Source organism: Copadichromis virginalis, linkage group LG7 (assembly GCF_057382275.1).
Source record: "Copadichromis virginalis isolate Kocher_CV1m ecotype Utaka linkage group LG7, C_Virginalis_male_GT1.1, whole genome shotgun sequence".
In the NCBI taxonomy this organism is placed as follows: Eukaryota; Metazoa; Chordata; class Actinopteri; order Cichliformes; family Cichlidae; genus Copadichromis; species Copadichromis virginalis.
Window position 1 is genome coordinate 25,946,824 of NC_140624.1, and position 24,070 is coordinate 25,970,893.

The window sequence follows — 24,070 nt, forward strand, 5'->3', positions numbered from 1 at the left end:
GATTGGCAGAGCTAACTCGAACTCAAAATTTTGAGAATAGTAACTCGAAATTTCCAATTAATAAGTCGAAATTTCAAGTTAATAAATCAGAATTTTGAGTTAATAAGTCAAAATTTTGAGAACGATGACTCGAAATTTTGAGTAACGGATACTCTTTTTTTTTTAAGTGGTGGAAACGGGCTTCCATAAATACAGATAAACACACAAAGACAAAAACCAAATACAAAAAACAACAGTGTGCGCTTTGTGATGATTTGCAATTTTTTTTTTCAATTAAACATAGCCAGTGCTTTAAAAAAAGCAGAAAAACAATGCAAATATTGAATTCAGTTGATGAAGATGAAAAGCAAATTGGTACACTAGTTTAAAACCCACCCTGTGCTTTTCACATGCCAGTTTAGCTCACAGGGTTAAGCAGATGAATCTTATGCTGCAAGGCTTATACAGAGGCCTGTGTTTAAGTCGGCCCTGAGGCCATTCACTGTGTGTTTCCCCCCAGCTTTCATGTCTTCTCTCCACTGTCCTAACAAAAACAAACCCAAAAGACTAAAAAACCCCATAATATATTTTAAAAATTGTGCTGTTGAATGTTTTGTTGACGTGCTCTTTGCTGGTATTTAAATATAACCTCTGAACTTTGATAAGAATTACCTTTTATGACTCACTGTATTTGTAGCGATTTGTCAGCTTCATTCTGTAAATTATTCTACTTCAGTAGTGTGAAGCACTGTGTCGTGTTCAATTCAAACCTTTTTTTATAGCTACAACAGTGTGCAGTTGGTCAGATCAGCTTAGTGGGTATGTGAAACATTATTACTAAAGTAATAAAGTCATTCGACATAAAATAGGGTTTGAGAAGAAAGTGCCATGTAGATTTAATATCTATGTATGTACCTCTTCTCTTCTTCCTCTGCATAAGTTTACCGACACACCACAGTACTAGTTTGTGTTTTGACTGGTGTTAGCATGCCTCTCACTTTTATTCACACTTTCAATTCATTAATTATTCCTCAGAATTTAAAATATGGTCCGAGAGTCACATACACCAGCATTTAAATCATTTTGTTGTCATTACATTGTTGTGTTGTATTTATTAGCTTGTCTGTACATTACAGACGTTAATGCCATTGTGGAGATTAAAAAAAAGTGTGTATGTTTTTTAGCATTTATCAGAGTTGCTGAAGTTAACTCTACCAACAGGTATTTCATTGCAGTGACAGAGAGAGCCCTTAAATTCATGCCTCTTACATAACAATAATGATGATTGAGTGTGTGCATTGTGCAGACAAAGGTGTGCAGAAACACTTTGAACCAGGCCACAGTTTTACTGCAGCCAAGAGAAGATATATTCTGAAGGTCTCAAATTTGGTTTTGCAAACTAGTTGTATGTATAAATTAAATTTCTAGGACACAGGAATTGGCCACGAGTATTCATGAATGTGTAATACTATAGTGGCAGCAAATAATAATTAAACACACAGAAACTGTAATTCTAGTCTTGGTAAAGTTTCTTCACCTGATCATCTAGTTGGATATACTGTAGGACAGCATCAGTTGATTTTTTGTCCCATTGAATCCCCCCTGATTTTTATAAAGTAATGGGAGATAGAGAACCAACCTCAAAGGGCCCCTGTGGAGCAGAAACTCCAGTTTCAGAAAGATATCAAGTTGGCCAAAAACAATTGGCAGGACAGAAGGTATGTCAGAAATCCTGTTAAACTGGGGTGTTTTAGATCAGATGGAGACTGGCTGCAGAAACATGGAGACTTTGTAAAGTGTGAAACTGGTCAGACTGGAAGCTAACTTGGAATTTAAATCTGTTGTGTGAGAACATAATGTCCCTCTCATAGTTTATCGCTTGGTGGAAGTATCATCAGAGGATTTAGAAATGTAGGAAAAATAGTACAACAATATATTTTTGTGTGTTGGGAGAAAAAAAAAAAGCAAATTCTGATTTAAATGGGAAAAAAGTAAATGGGTGTTTTAGTAAAAGTTTCTTAGTATATCCTCTTCACTTTAAGAAATAAAAAGCCTAACAGCTACACTTAACATTTCCTTGCTTCATTCTAAAAGGTGGTAATTTTCTTCTTCACCCCCATCAAATCCTCCAAACCTGCTGAAATTCTGCACTTACCCATACGTAATGAGCTGCAGCTCTCGTCTCCACAGTCGCCCCTAAAAACCCAGCAATTAAATCTGTCTGCCTATTGTTATTTCAAGAATGGTTAGTAATTAGCTGTGTTGAGCCAAGCTCTCAGAGGAACTGCATGTTTCCTCTGCCGAAAGAACCTTACCTCATTGCTAAAGATATAACGCTGAACACAGTAGAAACCAAAATCCTGTCTGTGTCCAGCTGTGTGTGGGGTGGTTCAAAAAGTAGCCTTATGATTGTTTGGGAATAACAGTTGTACCCCACCTTGATATTTAAAACAAACAAAAGTTTTAAAATGGTTTTAACACACACGCACACACACGCGTACACACACTCACACACACAGTGCCTTGTCTTTGTAACCAAGGGGGGTTTTATGAGGGGAGGTGCTTGTGCTGTGATGTGTACTGTAACTGTCATGTCAATAAAAAGGCTACGAGGACAGCTACTCTTTGAAGGATTTGGGCTAGAGACAGGTGATGAGTATTATGCTCCACCGCCTGGTTCTGACCAAGGCTTCCCTCGTTAGCGAGTTAAAAGACCGGTTGAAGATGTTCTGTTATGTCTTGTGTTCTTCATGAGGAATAAGTCTCTAAACTAGCGGGGCATGTGGAAACACAGACCCAACAAGTTCTTCTGTGCTGTCTTTCAGACAGCCACTTCTTCTCTCTGCCGGTGGTACATACAGTGCATATTCCATGATGGTTCTTCTCCTTGCTCCTCTTCTTTCTTGGGTTTCTGCTGCCTGAGGTATTCACTAAGAACGCGATTGGCTGTAGCCATCTTCCTCCATGCATGATTTTGGACTAAAACAGTTACCCTGCAAATTGAAATCTGGATTGACAGTTTCATCTCACTGTTTTTATAACTGGATATTTACCACATGGCCCCCAATGTTGTCCATAAATGTGACAAAGTGATGGTAAATAGTAAATGGACTGGTTCTTATACAGCGCTTTTCTATGCTAAGCACTCAAAGTGCTTTACACAACTTGCCTCATTCACCCATTCACACCAGAACTTTTTTACTATGCTGTTTCTAAGTACTTTCTGTCGAACAATCACATGCATTCATGTGATTGCATGAATAATGTTAAACGTATGAATCGATTCACATTTATTTTGGTTGTTTTAAGTTATTTAAGTTAAAAACAGGCGATTCACGAAAATTGCGGAAAAATCTTCACCTGTAAACTGTAAATTGCGAATTCTAGAGCATTCGCAATTTACAGTTTTGATATGCAAGTAAAATGGATTACTTGCATATCAATAATCCATTTTAATAGCAGAAGTCTGTATGCCAACTTCAACAATATAAAGGAATATCTAAATGAGTTGACAAATCCATTTGGAATTATTGCCATTTCTGAAACATGGATCAATGCGGAGAAAGGAATGGACTTTGGACTGGAGGGATATGAAGTGAATTTTGTAAATAGAAGGAACAAGAGTGGAGGGGGAGTAGCTGTGTATGTGGATAAAAACCTAAACTACAAGGTGGTAGAAAGTATGACAACTGTAATTGATAATTTACTAGAATGTATAACAATTGAAATTTATAAGGAAAAAGAAAAAAATGTAATAATTAGCTGTATATATAGAACACCTGGCTCTAGTATTCAAGTATTTAATGACTTCATAGAGGAAATATTCTCTAAAACAAATCAAAAAGTTATGTTTATCTGTGGTGATTTTAATATTGACCTGTTGAATCCAAAAAAGCATAAAATGACCGACGAATTCCTAAACACTATGTACAGTTTGAGTTTACATCCTAAAATAACCAGGCCTAGCAGAATTACACCACATTGTGCCACCTTACTTGACAATATTTTCACTAACAATATGGAAAACAACATTGTGAGCGGAATATTAATTAATGACATCAGTGATCACCTACCAGTTTTTGCAGTTTATGACACTAATTATAAGAAAAATCAGCATGAAGAACAACTGAGATACAGACGTGTAAGGACTGCATTTAAGAACGATCTATTAAATCAGGACTGGGACAATGTGTACAAAGAAGCTGATATTGATATTGCATATGGCATATTTTTAAGAATATTCATGGAGTTGTACGATAAAAACTGTCCAACAATAAAATACAACAGAAAGCACAAATATTCAGATAGACCATGGCTCACTAAGGGTTTACAAAATGCATGTAAAAAGAAAAATACACTCTATAGGGAATACCTAAAACAAAGAACAAAAGATGCTGAAAATAAATATAAAAAATACAAAAATAAGTTGACCAATATTATACGTGTATGTAGAAAGGAGTATTATAGTAAAATATTGAACAACAATAAACATAATATGAAAGGAATATGGGATGTTTTAAACGGTATCATTAAAAATAATTCTGGACAACAAAGTTATCCACAATACTTTATCGATAATGGCAATATTATGGAAAACACTGCTGATAAGGTCAACAGCTTTAATCATTATTTTGTAAATATTGGACCAAAACTGGCAGAACAAATTCCTGAGTCACTGCCATCAGTAGACTGTAGTGAAAACCTGATTGATAGGAACCCTAACTCAATGTTCCTCACATCAGTGGAGGAAAAAGAAATAATTGACATTGTACACATGTGTAAATATAAAACATCTACTGATTGTAATGATATTGACATGAAAATCGTCAAGAAGGTCATTGAAGGAATTGTAGGACCTCTAACATATATTTGCAACTTATCATTTCAGACGGGAAAAGTGCCAAACAAAATGAAAATAGCTAAAGTTGTGCCGCTGTATAAAACCGGGGATAGACGCCACTTCACAAATTACAGGCCTGTTTCTTTACTACCACAATTCTCCAAAATCCTAGAAAACCTGTTTAATAAACGATTAGACAAATTCTTAGATAAATATAAATTACTCTCTGACAGTCAATATGGATTCAGATCAAAAAGATCAACATCTCTGGCATTAATCGAATCAATTGAGGAGATTACGAATGCTATAGATCAGAAACAGTATGCAGCTGGAGTATTTCTGGATCTCAAGAAAGCATTCGACACAATCAATCATGACATATTAATTAATAAACTGGAAGGGTATGGGATTAGGGGGGTTGTACTGCAATGGGTGAAAAATTATTTAAGTGACCGGAAACAATTTGTGAAGCTGGGTGTCCATTCCTCATCATGCTTGGACATTGCTTGTGGTGTTCCACAAGGCTCTGTACTGGGTCCAAAATTATTTATTATTTATATAAATGATATTTGTAAGGCATCTGATATATTAAAATTAGTATTATTTGCAGATGACACAAATATTTTTTGTTCTGGGGGGAATCTAAAGGAGCTGCTGGATACAATTACTTCAGAAATGTGCAAAATTAAAAAATGGTTTAACAGGAACAAACTATCGCTAAATCTAAGTAAAACTAAAATTATCTTATTTGGGAATTCCCTTAGAAATGCACAAGTGCAGATTCATGTAGATGGTGTGGAAATTGAAAGAGTACTTGAACATAAGTTTCTTGGTGTGATTATAGATGATAAATTAAACTGGAAGTCTCATATAAATCATATACATAACAAAATTTCAAGAAGTGTCTCAATCTTGAGTAAAGTAAAACACATTCTGGACCACAAATCACTCCACATTCTCTATTGTTCCCTGATTGCACCGTATTTGAATTACTGTGCAGAGGTTTGGGGCAATACTTACAAATGTTCGCTATCATCAATCTTTATATTACAAAAAAGGGCCATAAGGATAATCCATAAAACTGGTTACAGAGATCATACAAATCCACTATTCTTAAAATCAAAAATTCTAAAATTCACAGATCTGGTTCATTTTCTCACAGCACAAATTATATATAAAGCAATAAATAACCTGCTTCCTGACAATATTCTAAAAATGTTTTCTAAAAGGGAACGGGGATACAATTTGAGGGGGGAATTAAATTTAAAACATCCTCGTATCCGTACAACATTAAAAAGTTTTTGCATCTCTGTGTGTGGAGTGAAGCTGTGGAACAGACTAAGTAAAGATATGAAGCAATGTCCAAGCATGGCGCAGTTTAAAAAGCGGTTTAAGGATAGGGTTTTTACAGGGTACAGGGAAAAGGTAGAGATTTGATAGGGTGTTCTTGTCTAATATTTTCATGTGTGTGCGCATGCACGGGTTTGTTGGTATGGGTATATATATATATATATATATATATATATATATATATATATATATATATATATATATATATATATATATATATATATATAAAAAATTGTAGGTTGTGTATCCTTGAGGTGTTAATGGGGTTATTGAAAATGTGTATATGTGCGTATGTGTGTATATACGTATGTATGGATAGATAGAAACATATATGTGTATATATAAAAAAAAAAAAATTACACATAACATAATGTAATTGCAAGGAGGTATTTCTGTAGTCTATTGATACTAGATAGTGGAAAAGGGGTGGGATTAAATAAGCTTATGCTTCTTCCTGCTCCTTTTTGAACATGGACGTTATTTGGAGTTGTGGTTGCTCGTTTTCCTTTTGTTTGCTTTGTTCATTTGTCTCTTTTAATTCTATTTTTTTTATACTTTTTCAACATGTTCAAAATAAAGATTCAATCAATCAATCAATCAATCAATTCATACTCTGGTGGATGTATCCGAGAGCAACATTTTTCTTACCTTATTTTTGCTTTTAAGAAAAATAAGAGCCATATGAGGATAGTCATTTAAAATTTTGATAGAACAGTAGTAGTATAATGTCCTCGTAAGTGGATATCAGGCCCTTGTCGAGCAAAATTGAGTATTTTGGTCTAAATAACCCAACATGTGATGTCCACATATGTGGACGCCAGGTCCTAGGAGAATAAACCATGCAATATGGATATTCTCACTGCCAGCATCAAAGCCAACATGATACAGGAGTCCAAAGAGAATGGATATGGAATAGTTGCATAGCAATTGATGCTCTGTTGTATGTGCAACACCTGAGGTACGAAAAATACAGTAACTATAGCCATCGACTGTTCCATGTGTTACGATTCGGTGTTGTCAGTGTTTTGTTTTAGGCGTGACGGTTGTGTTTCCTGCTTTACTTTGAAAGTCTGTCTTATCTCAGTGTGTTCAGTTTACGCTTCCTTGTCTCGTCAGTTCTGATTTGCCCCAGCTGTGTTTCCCTCCTGTTGTCCATTCCCTGATTGCTCCCTCTATGTATTTAAGCCCTGTGTTTCAGTTTGTCATGGTCGAGATCTTCCCCCCCGGTTGTAAATAGTTTGGTGTTTTGATGTAAATAAATGTCTTATTTTGCTTTGATGTAAATAGTTGTCGATACTTTTGTTTTGGGATTTTTTTTGTGGAGACCCGTAGTAGTTTTTTTTGTTTTGTTTTTTTCCCTTATTTTTATTTTTTCTGTGTTGCACGCCGGTTGCCTAGGCCGGGGTGTAACACATGAAACACAAGCGACGAAGAGGCTGCCACACACCGAGCATTAGCATTGGAAGGAGATGCACTGCAGGTACTCCTTGACCTAGCCCCGGCAGAGCAGCATGAGCTCCAGGCCCTCACCATGGCACTTGAGAGGCGATTTGGGCAGCGGCACTCCACTGATCAAAGCAGGGAGCAGCTGACCAACCGGAGCCGTCGGCCGGGGGAGAGCCTGGGCACCTTTACAGCGGATGTGTTGCTGTATGCTCGTCGTGGCTACCCGGAGTTCCCAGCAGCAGCCCGTGAGGAGCTTAGCTTGCATGCTTTTCTGCAAGGACTTTTTCCAGAGCGACTATGCCAACACGTCCGCCTGGCCATGCCTCAAACTCTCCATGAGGCGCTCCTTGAGGCTGAAAGGACCGAGCTGGTGCTCACCTCGCGACCTGACCAGCAGGTGCCCCCCCCCCCCAAACTACTCCCAAATCAGAGCCGCATACTGCGACGGGGAGGGGGAGGTCGCGGAGATATGCCAGCTGCAACCCTCGGTGCCCCAGAGGCGTCCTCGTCAACCGACCAACCGCTGCTACCGGTAAGATGAGCCTGGCCACGTGGCGCGTGACTGCCCAGCACCTGCCCCGAAGACCAGAACTACGCAGCCTCAGGGAAACGGGGAGGGAGCGATGTAGCGAGGGGACCACCGCTCCAGCTTCCTGCCCCCCTCCAAGGACGATGCACGGTGGTGGGCCGAGTCGGGGACCTCAAGAGAGAACTGACATGCGGGGGAAGAAACCGTTGCGGATCCGAGTGAAGGATCTGGAGCTGGTGCACGACTTCTGGCTTGCTAACATTCAGGACCAGTGCATCATCGGCCTTGATCTGCTGACCCTCTGGGGGGCCTGCGTTGACACCGCAAAGCTGGCTATCACTCTTGGCGCAAAGACTTTTGCCCTCCAGCGCGGCCAAAAGCAGGGAGCGGAAGGGACCAGACGAGACAGGCGTCGGGCAGCTGCCGCTCAGCAGATTTTGGATGCCGGTGGCTCCGGGTCATCACCACTCGCCTCAGCCTCAGCCTCTCAGCCTCTCAGCCCGACAAACCTCCATCGACCGAGACCATCGAGGCTGTTGATGACCTTTGGCAGCGCAGCAGCGTAGGCCTCAATGTCGACCAGCGCCAGCGCTTGAGGTGCCTCCTGGACGAGAATGTGGACATCTTTGCCGCCAGTGACAAAGACTGCAGGCAGACGAGTCTGGTCCAGCACACCATCGACACCGGCTCTGCTCAACCCATCCGTCTGCGCCCACACCGGCTGCCCCTCTCAAAATGGCAGGTAGCGGAAGAGAAGATCCGTGAGATGGCTGCGGCTGGGGTGATCGAGCCGTCCAATAGCCCATGGGCGGCACCCGTGGTTCTGGTGGGGAAGAAGGATGGCAGCCCGAGGTTCTGCGTGGACTTTCGCCGTCTCAATGCAGTCACCAAGAAGGACTCGTACCCGCTTCCGCGGATCGACGAGGCCCTTTATTACGTTACTGGCTCCAGCTGGTTCAGCTCCCTCGACCTACGCAGCGGTTACTGACAGGTGGAGCTAGCCCCCGAAGCAAGGCCTAAGACTTCATTCACCATTGGACAGGGGCTGTGGCAGTTCAGGGTCATGCCATTTGGGCTCTGCAATGCGCCAGCGACGTTTGAGAGGCTGATGGAGAGGGTGCTCGTGAACATCCCTCGTAGCCGCTGTGTTGTGTACCTGGATGACCTGTTGGTGCACGGTGGTGACTTCGACAGTGCACTGTCTCACCTGAGCGAGGTCTTCAGTGCCATCCGACGAGCTGGGCTGCGGCTCAACCCTGCGAAGTGCCGGCTGTTGGCGAGAGAGACCACATTCTTGGGCCATGTGATCAGCACTCAAGGTATCGCCACCGACCCCGCAAAGGTGGCTGCGGTCCGGGACTGGCCGACTCCCTCGAATGTCAAAGAACTGCGGAGCTTCCTGGGCCTAGCCTCCTACTACCGTCGGTTCATCAAGGGGTTCGCGACGATGGCCAGCCCCCTCCACCGCCTGACTGACAAGTGACAGCTGTTTGGCTGGGGGAATGCCTGTGCTGCGGCTTTTGCACAGCTGAAGGAGGCCCTCACCAGAGCCCCAGTCCTGGCCTACCCCGATGCCCGGCAACCTTTCATTGTGGACACTGATGCTAGCAATGTAGGAGTCGGGGCGGTCCTTTCCCAGCAGGACGAGGCTGGAGAACGGGTGGTGGTGTACTTCAGTCGTGCTCTGGGACGAGCCGAGAGGAACTACTGCGTGACTCGCCGGGAGCTGCTGGCCGTAGTGCTAGCGGTGTGGCACTTCCGGCCATACCTGCACAGCTGCCGGTTTCTCCTGCGCACTGACCATGCATCTCTTGGCTCCTGAACTTCAAACACCCAGAAGGTCAGGTGGCCCGCTGGTTGGAGGTCCTTCAAGGCTACGACTTTGAGATCCAGCATCGGGCAGGTCGACAGCATGGCAACGCTGATGCCCTCTCCAGACGGCCCTGCATGGCCGTCGAGTGCCGCTACTGTCTGCGACAGGAGGAGCGGGCCCAGGAGGCGCTGGGGGTGGCTACTGCTCAGGCCGCGGTCAGCGGAGGGGGATGGCTCCCATTGACCATGCAGCAGCTGAAGCGGGAGCAGGAGGCCGACGCGACGTTGGTTCAGGTGGGGGCCTGGCTGGAGGCGGCGCAACGTCCAGACTGGACGGGGGTGTCGGGACAGGAGCCCGAAGTGAAGGCCTACTACACAGAGAGAGAGTCTGTGTATTAGCATTTATCATGAAACATACTTGAAAAACAAGGGTGAGAGACAATACCCCCAGGCCCCAGAACCACCTGACACCTGGCATCTCCATCATACAACAAAGACGCCCAAGCCACCCTGGACCACAACCCTCAAGGAAGCAGGCCAGCACCCATGCCAAAACCCCCAGTCAAGTACTCCAGAGCCCCTAAGAACCTAAGTTCCAAGGCAGGGGGAAGGCGACCACCAGTGGGCAACAAGCCAAGGAGGGCAATCCCCCACCCTTATAAACCAGGGACTAAGGCTCAGCGACCCACAGACCCAAGCCTAACCACACAGACACAGGTTCCGCCATAGCACGCAGCATTGACAGCTGGAATAGATGGATGGAATCCTGGGAAAACTCTGCACGCCTAAGCTATATCTTATTTTATTAATCAACTGAAATATGATTTAAAAGCAATTTGGAAAAAGAGAAGGGAACTCTTCTTCTCTAAATTTTTTGCCCAATTCTTTACAGATTTGTTTTAATTCATTGAGGGTTGGTGGGGTTTTTTTGTTTTGTTTTAAACTCCTCCTGTCCGGCAGTTGTAGCAAGCATAATCATGGTCTGAAAGCTTTGTTCTGACAAACACATTTGCTTTCCAAAGAGGAGCACCGAGTGCAACTATAGGCTCATCTTGTTAATGTGTTTGTTTTATTTATTTATTTATTTTATTTTATTATTCATTTTATTAGCTATGTGTATATTGTGCTGGAGTAGGCATGGCATGAAGGCCAGATTGGCAAAAGATAGGAGAAGAAAGCAAAAGAATAGATAAAGAAAAGGGACAGACATAAAGAGAGAAAGGGGGAGGGAGGGGGGTGTTAAGGATGAGGCAAACAGACATGCTGGGTCTCCAACTGCTGCATCTGTAACAAACCACACTCAAACAATACTCAAACAATACAAAGCACCACAAAGACAAAACAGAGGGAAGTGCACAAACAAATATACAGTTTAGCTGTGTGTGTTTGTGTGCGTGTGTGTGAAAGAGAGAGTCTGTGTATTAGCATTTATCATGAAACATACTTGAAAAATGAGGGTGAGAGACAATACCCCCAGAACCCAGACCCCCAGCATGATAATATATTAAGTAATCCAAAGTATTCAGAATACGTTACTCACACAGCACCTCCAGCAAAGCCATATGAAAGGCCCCAGCAACTGTGGCCTATGTACCTCATGTTCCCCCCAAGACCCTCCATGTGTGAGTGATGTGTTGTCGGAGGATGTGGAGGGAGAAAAAGGCTAGAGATGATCAAGAATGGGAGATAGAGGACCACCCCCAGAAGCAGAGTCCCAGCAAAGCTTGTTTAGTAAGCACCCATATTTCCTACATCCCACTGTAGGGTGAGGAAAAGTGGAACTGGGAACCATGTCATCCGCAACCCAGGGAAACGCTGCACCAAAGCCCAGCACCCATCATCCCCACTGCAAAGGGTAGTCCGGCTGGTCCACTCAGAGCCCCAGCACCAGCACCTCACCCAACAATATAGATGAAAAAGAACAAGACAGAGTAGCTACGTAGCTACTCTGCCTTGTCTCATACGTATGAGACAAGGCAGAGCTCTAGGCGACCCAAACAATCTCAGCTGCTCCCTCTCCTCAAGGTCCCGCTCTCACCGCCCACAATGGGCTAGCGGGCACTGTAGACTCCCAGTTCCTTTGGCTTACTGCTGTACTGAGCCTGTCAATTTCTGGATTAATATGGCGATGCTTTTTTGTTTTGAGTTGTAGCAGGATGAGTGCGTGTGAGAGAAGTAAGTGTGTGTGCAGATGTTTTGGGCATATGAGTTTCCTGTAGAAAGATTATACAGTGGGGCAAAAAAGTATTTAGTCAGCCACCGATTGTGCAAGTTCCCCCACTCAAAATGATGACAGAGGTCAGTAATTTGCACCAGAGGTACACTTCAACTGTGAGAGACAGAATGTGAAAAAAAAATCCATGAATTCACATGGTAGGATTTGTAAAGAATTTATTCGTAAATTAGGGTGGAAAATAAGTATTTGGTCACCTCAAACAAGGAAAATCTCTGGCTCTCACAGACCTGTAACGTCTTCTGTAAGAAGCTTTTCTGTCCCCCACTCGTTACTTGTATGAATGGCACCTGTTCGAACTCATCATCTGTATAAAAGACACCTGTCCACAGCCTCAAACAGTCAGACTCCAAACTCCGCCATGGCCAAGACCAAAGAGCTTTCGAAGGACACCAGGAAAAGTATTGTAGACCTGCACCAGACTGGGAAGAGTGAATCTACAATAGGCAAGCAGCTTGGTGTGAAAAAATCAACTGTGGGAGCAATCACCAGAAAATGGAAGACATACAAGACCACTGATAATCTCCCTCGATCTGGGGCTCCACGCAAGATCTCATCCCGTGGGGTCAAAATGATCATGAGAACGGTGAGCAAAGATCCCAGAACCACACGGGGGGACCTGGTGAATGACCTGCAGAGAGCTGGGACCAAAGTAACAAAAGTCACCATCAGTAACACACTACAACGGCAGGGAATCAAATCCCGCAGTGCCAGACGTGTTCCGCTGCTGAAGCCAGTGCATGTCCAGGCCCGTCTGAAGTTTGCCAGAGAGCACATGGATGATACAGCAGAGGATTGGGAGAATGTCATGTGGTCAGATGAAACCAAAGTAGAACTTTTTGGTATAAACTCAACTCGTCGTGTTTGGAGGAAGGAGAATACTGAGTTGCATCCCAAGAACACCATACCTACTGTGAAGCATGGGGGTGGAAACATCATGCTATGGGGCTGTTTTTCTGCCAAGGGGACAGGACGACTGATCCGTGTTAAGGACAGAATGAATGGGGCCATGTATCGTGAGATTTTGAGCCAAAACCTCCTTCCATCAGTGAGAACTTTGAAGATGAAACGAGGCTGGGTCTTCCAACATGACAATGACCCAAAACACACCGCCCGGGCAACAAAGGAGTGGCTCCGTAAGAAGCATTTGAAAGTCCTGGAGTGGCCTAGCCAGTCTCCAGACCTCAACCCCATAGAAAATCTGTGGCGGGAGTTGAAAGTCCGTGTTGCTCGGCGACAGCCCCAAAACATCACTGCTCTCGAGAAGATCTACATGGAGGAATGGGCCAAAATACCAGATACTGTGTGTGCAAACCTGGTAAAGACCTATAGTAAACGTTTGACCTCTGTTATTGCCAACAAAGGTTATGTTACAAAGTATTGAGTTGTATTTTTGTTATTGACCAAATACTTATTTTCCACCCTAATTTACGAATAAATTCTTTACAAATCCTACCATGTGGATTCATGGATTTTTTTTTTCACATTCTGTCTCTCACAGTTGAAGTGTACCTCTGGTGCAAATTACTGACCTCTGTCATCATTTTGAGTGGGGGAACTTGCACAATCGGTGGCTGACTAAATACTTTTTTGCCCCACTGTATGTCTGTACGTCATTTAACCAATTAGTCATTTTAAATCTCTTTTCCCTGGAACCAACTCCACATACATTCCATGTGACAAACTTCGGTGTGATCATGTTTAAACTAACTATCCGAGTGTTAAATGTTTACTTGCCCACTGGGACACCTTGGTTCTTTTCATTTTCTGTTTTTAGCCCTACTGTTGTAGATGTACTGCTCTGCTTTAGTATTGTTGTATGACACAATAACAGACAAGCTTTAGCTGTTGGACAAATTGCCTCACATTTGACCCTAGAATAGTCTGATATGCAGAGGTGTTAATGGCTGACTCAGTGACTCAATGCAAGGTGTGCGGGTCTTGGGGTTGCAAAACATGCCGAAATCATCACCCCTCCTCCAATATGTTTAATACGTGGTATGAGGTGTTTGATATGTGTTTGGTTTTCACCAAACATGGCATCATGTCCAAAAATCTCCATTTTCATCTCATCTCTCCAAAGGAGATTGTTCCAGTCTAGTCATTTTTGTTAAGATGAAAATTTTTTTGCTCTAAAGTTCTGAACATCACTAGAGTGTATTCTGAAGGAAGCATGGAAGTCAGGGGTTGAGAGAGACAAAGCATTTATCCTGCAGAGTGTAATGACTAGAGAGTCAGCATGTAGGAAAAAGCAGCATTCACATCAATGTGTTGAATTAAAGTTCTAGGAACACAGAACTTCTTAGACTGTAAGACAGTTCATCAGAACATAGACTATTGACAGATGAGGACAAAGAAGGCCTCTGACTTTTTGTTTCTTTGTCAGATAGATGTGCCAACTTTCCAAGATCTAATTGAAAAACCAGAACAGAACATAAAACCAGATGAAAGGATTAGCTGTCAGTGCTGAGGTAAAACATCAAAACAGTTTAACTGTTTGCAGCACTGTTCAAGGTTTCCATTCACAGCAAACAGATGTGATTATGGCACAGCCTAAATGAGATGTTCACTTTTCTATCAGTTCATTCTGACATAAGCCAGAATGTTTACAACATTTATCTTTATTGTTGCGATTCATTAGCTCCTATGTTAGTATCCATTAGTATCCACCTTTAATGTATGACTCTGTGAAGCAATCATTAAGCTTGTCATTCTCTCACTGTTTTTCTTGGAAACCATCCATCATTCCCACTGTGTGAAACCTCACTCTTTCGTGTTCGATCATCACTCTATTTTAATGATAACATAATACTGCTTCAGCTCCTATAAGCATGACAGCAGTGGGCAATTTTTAAATCCTTCTTCTTTTGATAAATGTGAACTGTGCAGAAAAAGTCCTTCACGATGAGTCTTGCTATTAAAAGGATCATTACAGGCTATGATTCTGCATATGTAATAAAGATCATGCAGACTACCATTACAGCTAAATACTGGTGCTGCTGCTAGGTCTACCAGTGATTATCATGAATGAATATTTACACCTCAGGACTCAAACATTTCAAAAAGTAATGCAATCAGATTACTTGCGTACCGCGATGAATGACACACCCTAATTTTGCATCATCAGTGTTAGTTGTTGAGCCTATGTTTTTCCTTCCATTGCTGAATTATTAAAGATACTCTCAAGTGTGTGCATTTAGAAGATGTGAAAGAGAGTTTCTAGTATTTGGTCATTTTTTATTGAGTCTCCCAATCAACACTAAAATCTGATCCAGAATCATTTCATCTCATTTCTAAAATAAGTAGCCTAGCTACTTGTCAAATACACTTCAGGGCGAATAACCACTCACATTCAGTGCTAATTTAAATGTCTTCATTTCAGTCAGTCAGTTTATGATCGTGTGTGATCAAAGCTATCAATAACAGCCCACATTAGCTCAATAGCAATAGCTCAGCAACTTCTTAACAAGGAAGCACTTCAAGTTCAAAACAGTTTAAACAAACTCTCAACAACTTTTAAAATGAATTTGATGCAAAATTGCAAAATCTGAATAAAATAGACAATTATCTTGTCTATCACATAGCTCTACGATAAAGCAGCTGGTATTCTTGACTGTTCTACATGTTACAGCCTCCCCCCAGAACCTCGAGAGGCGGACAAAGGAATGCCTTGATCACAGAATTTGAAACAATGTACACTGTAAACCCGAATCAGTTGACTGAACTTAAAACATTTGTGGAAACTGATTACCTCAAAAGTTTTAAGTACACAAACTCATCTTTTCTAAGTATGGGGTACTCAAAATTTGTATTTATTGTTAACTTAAAAATTTTAAATTATATTTTTATTTTATTAATTGAGCTTTACTTAAAAACTATATACTTTAATTTTAATATTTTTGTGTTTTTTGTAGTTTACTATTTTGATCCAACACAATGCAATTATATTACAAACTAAACGCAAATTATATGATTATTAATTAAAAGATATTTATTATTAAATGTTTGAGTGTAGACTAGTAAAAAAAATTAGAGAAATTCATTTACTTTACATTTTGTTTATTTAACATTTTTTATGGAAATGTAAAAACATCACTTAGTGTTTTTATAAAACCACTAACATGGACATTGGCACCATAAAGTGAGCATTATAAATTCAATGTAGAACATGTATCTTTTTATAAAATCACAAAGGACAACATCAGTCCTAATTGCATCTTTCTCAAAATACATAAATTCAAAATAAAAAGTCAAATACTAATCACTTTTGTTTGAAAAAGAAATGAAAAACAATTTTATAAAATGGGTACAAATAAAGATGATCATCTTCCAAATAACCAGAGCAAAATTAGGTAAAGTGATGGAGTTAAATCCACCCAAAGTCCGTAGTAAACTTAAAGTGCTTTAAATAAAGTGCTTAAAACAAAGTGCTCAGTAACAGAGTGCATGTCCTAACAAACATTGCCTTATATTCCTTCCAGAACTACTCTTTCAGCAACAAATCATTTTTAAGAGCATGTAGGCAGGGTTTCAGAGGTTTGCCGTCAACAAGCCCCATGAAGATTTTTTGGACAAAGGTAAATGTGTGAACGTGCTTCCTGGGGTAGTCTAAATGCAGAGCATAGATCAAGCCAAACAATAAGGCAAATGCATCTGCAAATCTGGGAATATCACGCATCACCAAGTCGCCTTCCACCACAATGGCCATGCTTGAGGAAGTAAAATGGACTGGACTGGTCTGGGAAGCGCCGTCGGTAACCACTGTGAGAAGGGCAACTGGAGTGTCAATGAGGGTCGACTCATCCAATGTGTCCGCCTGGAATAGACACAGTATCAATAAGTAAGGTTGGTTTGAGAGAATGTGACAAGCAAGACCTGTAATCTAGCAAAAAATTCAGCAGTGTAGTGGGTTACTTTGTAACGGGTTAGGGTACTCTACTTTTTTGAAAAATGTACATTAACGCGTTAGCTTCTTGCATTACATAATTAGTATGTTTGTTATTTTTCTAAAAAAAAAAAAAAAGAAGTCATTTTTTATTTTATGACTTTATCTCAAAAAGAAACTAAATCTTGACTTCAGCCTTGTTTTTGGGGCCACCTGCAGCGTAGCCGAAGTGCTGTGATACGCCTGTGCCCTGCTCCTGACCCTGTGTGTGTGTGTGAGGGTTTTCTAAAGAGAGGGTATTTTGCTTGTACAATTTGGTAGCTGCTAGGGTATTAAATTGTATTTAAAAAAATCCATGGTGTTTTATCTCACTGGCAGAATTTAAGTGATGCAAAAATACACTTACATTACATGTCTTAAAGAATTCTGGGTCCTCCTCCCGCAGGTATACAGGAAGGGCACGAAGCACTGCAGTGCGTTTCACGTTGATATCAGGCGCCTCCTAAAAAGGGAAAAGAAAAGTTCATTGAACACAAAGTTTTCAGGTGTCATTCTTTGGGGAGAATACATGTTTATGAAACTGCATGACATGTGACTCTACATAATTTTGGAGACATTTCTTTTAAGACACAACCTTTCTGTCTCTTATGACAAAGAGTCTGTATCTTACTCATTTGACAAAAATCCTACACAGTATTTTAAAGTAACATACCAGATCAGAGCTGTAATCTGTATAAAACACAGATGTTCAAAGCAAGGAAAAATTGAGTTTTTATCAGTGAAACTTTTAATTTGTGTTAATTTTATCATTATCAATATTCACCTGAAGATCATAATGATTCAGGATGGTTCGCAGAGCCTCTGATATCTTGCCAGTCCGTGCAGCCTTCTGTCTGTATAGAGCCATAAGTCGTGGTGTGTGTCTGTCAAGTTCAGCGTAGAACTGGTTCCGCAGGTTAATGTTTGTGACTCGGTGGAACTCCGCACAAATCTAAAATAAAACAGGACAAAAACATCCAACATGAAGCCAAATTACTGACCAAATTTACATCTTATCATTAAAGAGGAATTGCCCAACTTCTGTCTAACCTTGCTTTATAGATGTCCTATGAATTTTTTTTTTCTTTAAATTGGACCCGAACCACAAGCACAAATGTATCACAAAGCTGAAATATATTTTTGTTTGTTATCTATTATTTATTTATGTGTTATTTATTTATTATCTGAATCTGAAGAGATCTGCTGAACTTGCATTGTTTCATGTTAAACTGAAGAAGAAGAAAAAAATCAAAGCACAGATACCTGAGAGTCAAATCGCAGAGCAGGCCATTTCTCTAAGAAGTTCTTTACCATTGGGTTGTCTTGAACAATTTCATGGCGACGAAGTGCGAAGGTAGTCTGCATCAGTTTTTCAATCATTACTTTGTTGGGCTCAGTCTTCTCAACCTCATTTTTTATCTGGACTCTCATATCCTCCAAACTGACCTGATCTTCTCCTCTTGGAAAGTTTGGGAGGTAGTTCACCTCAGCTCTTCTGGCTCTTTTTATGTTTGAGTGGGGATGCTCTCCTTCAGGGTTGTTAACACTCCTCCTGCCAGCGTTGACAGACACCTCCACACATCCAGATCTGGCTAGCTTGGTGCGATAATTTCCCATCTTGAATTTTAAACTGGTCTTCCAACCATAACTTCCATTCCTACTTCCAGGCTCTTTAAGACATGGATGAGTGGTAACAAGAGCTTCTGCTGCCAAACCGACATCTCCATCACTCGGATAGGCTTTGAAGGTGTGCATCACTGAAGCCATGGTCTCCAAGATGTTGTGCTTTTGGGCTCGAGTCAACTTCAGATGTTTTCCAAACATCTCAAAGGCTCTATTTCCCTCCTCAAGGAGATGTTCAACTTCGTAAGAAAAGGTAGGTACTGGGAAAGTGTCAGGCCAACACTTCAGACGCTGAGCTAAAGGCACATGAGGAAGGATGTCTGTATCAGAACTTGCACAAGAACTGACATCACTTTCAGATCTCAGTACTTTTAGTGTGCCCTTCTCCGGCAACTCTTGAATATCCAGTAGGCAGGTAAGTTGCCCATTAAAGTCGGGGTCTTCGTATTGTAAGGTAAACTCAAAGTCCAGCCTTGGGTTGAGCTTCTCACGGAGTATGGTGATTAGTTCTTCCACCGACTCAGGCCGCTTAGTTAGAGAAACCTTCACAACAACATCTGTGGTGAGGTGAACTCTCAGCAGGAACTTTTGGGATACTGCCATCATCCTATGAATAAAACAAGGAATGGAGATGATTTTTAAAAAATGAATCGTCTCATATATAAAAACACTGTACATCATACCATTAACCTTATTATGGTCAGTGATAATTATATACTCAGCCATCATTACAGCTTTCAAAAATTTCAAAAGTACACTGTACATTTCATGACAAAATAAACACTTAGCATGGTAAAAAAAAACCTTACAATTACTGCTGTTTACTTTGAGTGCAGTCTTGAATTCTATGGCCGATCATCCAACAGTCCAAAACATAGGTAAGAATTTCAGATGTTACAAAGTCACAGGCCATCATTCCATTTAGTCATGGTAAACAGTAACCCTCTTTTAGTTTTAAGTTTTTACCATATAATCAACATTGTCTCACCATGTATAAATTCTGTTAAGTTGGAAAAAAAAAAAAAGAAAAAAAAAAAAAGCACAGAATACATATGAATTTACACTGCAGTTATTTTAAAAAACCAAGCCAAACTGCGGGATAAATCTTTGCAAAGATACATTGTTATGCAATAGTACATAATACATCAGTGAGATACTTGTAATATTGCACAGAACTTCTACTTACAAACTACTTCTTTTACAGGCTGCTGCTTAAGATAGAAGTTGCCACTGCTAGCTAAGTCACTTTTGAATGATGCTAATGAGAAGAAGAAGAAAACCCGGCCGAACAATGAGGCTGCTGTTGTAAAAACGCCAACTTTCTTGTGTTGGCAATGGGTCGTTAAAATATCACTAAGACACTTTCTTTATGTGCAATTCTTATTAAAACTGTGTTTTAATCGGTTAAAACTGTAAAACTGACGATATCATCGGTTTGAAAAAGAGCGCGAACAACAGCGAACAACAATTCACTACCTGGGTCTGTGCTGTTTAACACAACGGCGCATTCAAAAACAAGTTAATGGCTGCAACATATTAATATACTTGCTTTTTTACGGAAAAAATAAACATAACGAAGGTTCCGTTTTACTTACAAGTTTCTCCAAATGTGCTCTCCGGTCGCTCGAGAAGGGCAGCCATATTGAACAGAATTTTCTGTCAACGTCGTTCAGGTTAGAGAGAAAACGTCATGACGTCATGACGTACAAATGCGGAGCTCGAAAAAAAAAACCATTTACTCAAAAATCATAATTAAAAAAGCAGTATTTACTCTTAACTTCTAAGCCATGTACAATTATAACTGTTTGAATCGTTAAGAGAACAGAAAAGTTTTAAGTTGTTTCAACTTTGTGACGCATTTTAATTGTTGTATCCACAAACTTTATAAGTCAGGTGGACTGTTGGGGTTTACAGTGTAGAGGTGGTAAGCATAAAAATGACAACATTTAAGAATTCACTTTAACAAACTAATCATGGCACCACAGGAACAAGCTCTAGGTACAAGCTCCACACCAGGCAAGACCCCAGTTGCCCCTAAGACAATCCAACACATAACAGCAGGGTTCAAGATAGGACATACATGGAACGCCATAAGCTAAGTGTCTTGGATTTCAAACCAAAATTACCATAATGGCACACACAATTCTTCTTGTATGCATATACGTACAATAGTAATATGGACTACCAGTCAAAAGATGATAAATGGTAAATGGTCTGTATTTGTATCTCTCAATGAGCTTCATGAGGTAGTCACCTAAAATGGTTTACCAACAGACTTGAAGGAGTTCGCAGAGATGCTGAGGACTTGTTGGCCCTTTTGCCTTCACTCTGCGGTCCATCTCATCCCAAACCATCTTGATTGGGTTTAGGTCAGGTGACTGTGGAGGCCAGGCCATCTGGCGCAGCACTCCATCACTCTCTTTCTTGGTCAGTTAGCCCTTACACGGCCTGGAGGTTTGTTTGGGATCAATGTCCTGTTGAAAAATCAATGATGGACCAACTAAATGCTGCTATGAACGATTTGGTCTTTATACAACCAATGGAAGAGCTTGGTGCGCATTGCCAGCAATAGATTGGACTCGTTCTCGGTGGGTGTTGAACTCTGCCATGGCTGCCCTTTGTCACCAATTCTGTTCATAATTTTTATGGTAAGAATTTCTAGGCATAGCCAAATGGTGAAAGTAGTTAAGGAGTTTAAGAATCTCAGGGTCTTCCTCAAGAGTTAGGGTAGAGGGAAGCGGGAGCTCAACAGACGGATTGGAGCTTAATGTAAAAGTTAATCTCTCAATTTACTGGTCGATCTTCGTCCCTACCCTCACCTATGCTCACTAGCTCTGGGTAGTGACCGAAAGAATGAGATCACCGATACAAGTGGCAGAAATTAGCTTTCTTTGAAGGGTGTCTGTTCTCTCCCTTAGAGATAGGGTGAGGAGTTCATCCATCTGGGAGCAGCTCTGAGTAGAGTCACTACTTCTCCACAGTGAAAGGAGTCAGTTGAGGTGGTTCGGGCATCTGACAAGTATGCTTCTTGGGCGCCTCCTGAGTGAGGTCTTCCAGACATGTCAAACTGGGAGAAGGCCCTGAGGAGGCCTCGGGCAGATCCAGACACGCTGGAGAGATTATATCTCTCAGCTGGCCTGGTAACTCCTTGGTGTTTCCTTGGAAGAGCTAGAAGAGATGGATAGGGAGGTCTGGGCTTCTCTGATTAGACTGCTGCCCTCATGACCCAGGCCCAGAAAAGCATGGAAAAAGAATGGATGGGTGGAAAGATCTGTGACAATACTACTGAAATGATCGTCTTCGGACTGGGTGAATTTTCCTCATAGTTTTTATATGAACAGCTATTCAGTCATGAAATGCAAACAGTTTCTTGTGTATTGTGTATTTCGCTGTCTGTTTTACTTAAACACTGTTTGTTCAGACAGTGTCCTCTCTCTACTGTCTGAGTAGAAACAGCTACATACATGCTTGAAATATCTGAATATATGTCCATAATGTAACAGCTTCTCATCACACTCCACTGAACTGGTGTGTTGAATACAAATATGTTGCTGAGCTGAAGGACCATCCTTAAAGTTGAAAATGTTACAAAATACTCTCAGGGTGGAGATGAGATAAACACAAGCATCTTCAATAGAGCCATTGAGAGAATGTAACTGATAGCTAAAGCCCTCAAGTTAAGAGGACTTCTCAGCATCAACCTTTTGTTTTTGTTTGTTTACCTTGTTGGTAAAATTGATTGGCTGTCTGAGATATTAGTTACCACATTTTTTTGTGATGGTTCCAAATCTCCTCTTCAATGACATCAAGTAAGGCCGTAAAGTGAGGTCATCATCAGTGGAGATCTTGAAGTTTGTCTGCTTGCCTGCCCACCTTTAACAGCTGGCGTTCACAATGAGAAAGTGTAGGACTGGATAGAGCTTACAGTCAGATCAATAGACTGACAATAGTAGAAAATTAATCTGGTGTAAGTGTCAGACAAATAAGGAAGATGGGGAATAAAGGGATTTTTATAATTTGGAGAATAATCAATGAAAACAAATATGTGACAATTTTTACAAACTTATGTTGTTCATTCAAACTGAAAGAATGCCACAGAAATACTAGTGGAAATTTCAGCATTTCGAAGATGCCAAAACTGTCAGGCTCAATTCTGGAAAGATGTGTCTGAAACAGTACATTTACATTTAAAAGTCTTAGAATATGAATATTTCATTCAGTGGAAGAAAAATGTTTATTCTTATTACTGTGATTAAAATTCTGATCAGCTTGTGGTCTTGCTTCTCCCGTACAAATTGTATTCATATCGTACTAATTAGGGATCAACCAACTTGCGTTTTTTAGGGCTTATGAAAGCTACTTTTGGCTGCTCACTCGTTAGAAGGGTCACCGCAGCAGGTAGCTTTATATTTATCTTTTGCAGAATTTTTTTGCTAGATGTCCTTGCTGACCCCTGAGAGTGTTTGTATCTCCAGCTTGAAACAAACCAGTAATCTTTGGCTGAATGTATAAACAACGACACTTTGGACCCACGAAAAATTATTAATCAAAGGGAACAAATTATAGAATATATATGACATCGTTTTGTGTACAGTAGTGTAAATCCAGCAAAGAAGTTATCCTTGAATCTTTTCTTCCACTATTTAGTTCACCTTTATCACCACCTGCTGATATAAGTAAAGCTGCTAATGCTCTCATCACTGATGAGAGCTGGGAGAATAACGCAGGTCTAAATCCACCAGTTGTGAGATGAATATGAAACATAGATACTTTAAAAAGTTGCAAATTAGTTATACTGCAAAACCTAGGAAAAAGACTTTTGTGCAAGAATTGTGTAGATTTTTGAAAGGATTAAAAATGCAAAATGTTTTCATGTGATTGGGAATCTCTCTCATGTCACTTCTGTTTGGCAGAAAGATTGTCACAATATCCCAAATACTATTAGGTCAGGCACTTAAATATAAAAAATAACGAATGAGTAAATTAGCACACCTTTTTAATAATTTCATATTTTATGAGGTGGTGTACTGCAGCATTGTTAGAGCAAAGTTTAGTATTGTTAGCAATTGCATGCCAAAATAGTATCATCTACTAACTAAGAGCAAGGGTCACCTTCCAACGTGACATGAGGGACTGCAACATTCTGTGCTTCACGGAGACATGGCTGACCCCCACAGTGCCGGACCAGGCCGTAACTCCGTCGGATTCATTCTTTGTGCTCCGCGCGGACAGAACGGCAGAGTCGAACAAAACCAAAGGTGGAGGAGTGTGTTTCATGGTAAACAGAAAGTGGTGTGATGCCAGGAGCATTTCTACTCTCTCCAGCGGCTGCTC

The 24,070-nt window shown here is 40.9% G+C and overlaps 2 protein-coding genes across 3 annotated transcripts in view; one reads left to right on the top strand and one right to left on the bottom strand.

Moving 5' to 3' along the window:
* Nucleotides 1–24,070, top strand: part of LOC146705126 (metabotropic glutamate receptor 8-like) — a 146,498-nt gene that overhangs the window by 49,110 nt on the left and 73,318 nt on the right. The window lies entirely within an intron of this gene.
* LOC146705127 (uncharacterized) lies at nucleotides 16,561–18,936 on the bottom strand. The gene is made up of 4 exons (XM_085462715.1): nucleotides 18,377–18,936; nucleotides 17,898–18,065; nucleotides 17,481–17,576; nucleotides 16,561–17,005 (listed from the first exon to the last, which is right to left on the bottom strand). The coding sequence occupies exons 1-4, from the start codon at nucleotides 18,878–18,880 to the stop codon at nucleotides 16,673–16,675; spliced, it is 1,101 nt and encodes a 366-aa protein (XP_085318841.1). The 5' UTR covers nucleotides 18,881–18,936; the 3' UTR covers nucleotides 16,561–16,672.

Coding starts and splice junctions, on each gene's coding strand:
- LOC146705127 (XM_085462715.1), bottom strand. CDS start 18,880: ATGGCTTCAGTGATGCACACCTTCAAAGCCTATCCGAGTGATGGAGAT. Junction 17,577..17,897: donor TGAATCATTATGATCTTCAG/GTGAATATTGAT, acceptor TTCCCTTTTTAG/GAGGCGCCTGATATCAACGT. Junction 17,006..17,480: donor AATTCTTTAAGACATGTAAT/GTAAGTGTATTT, acceptor TGTCTATTCCAG/GCGGACACATTGGATGAGTC.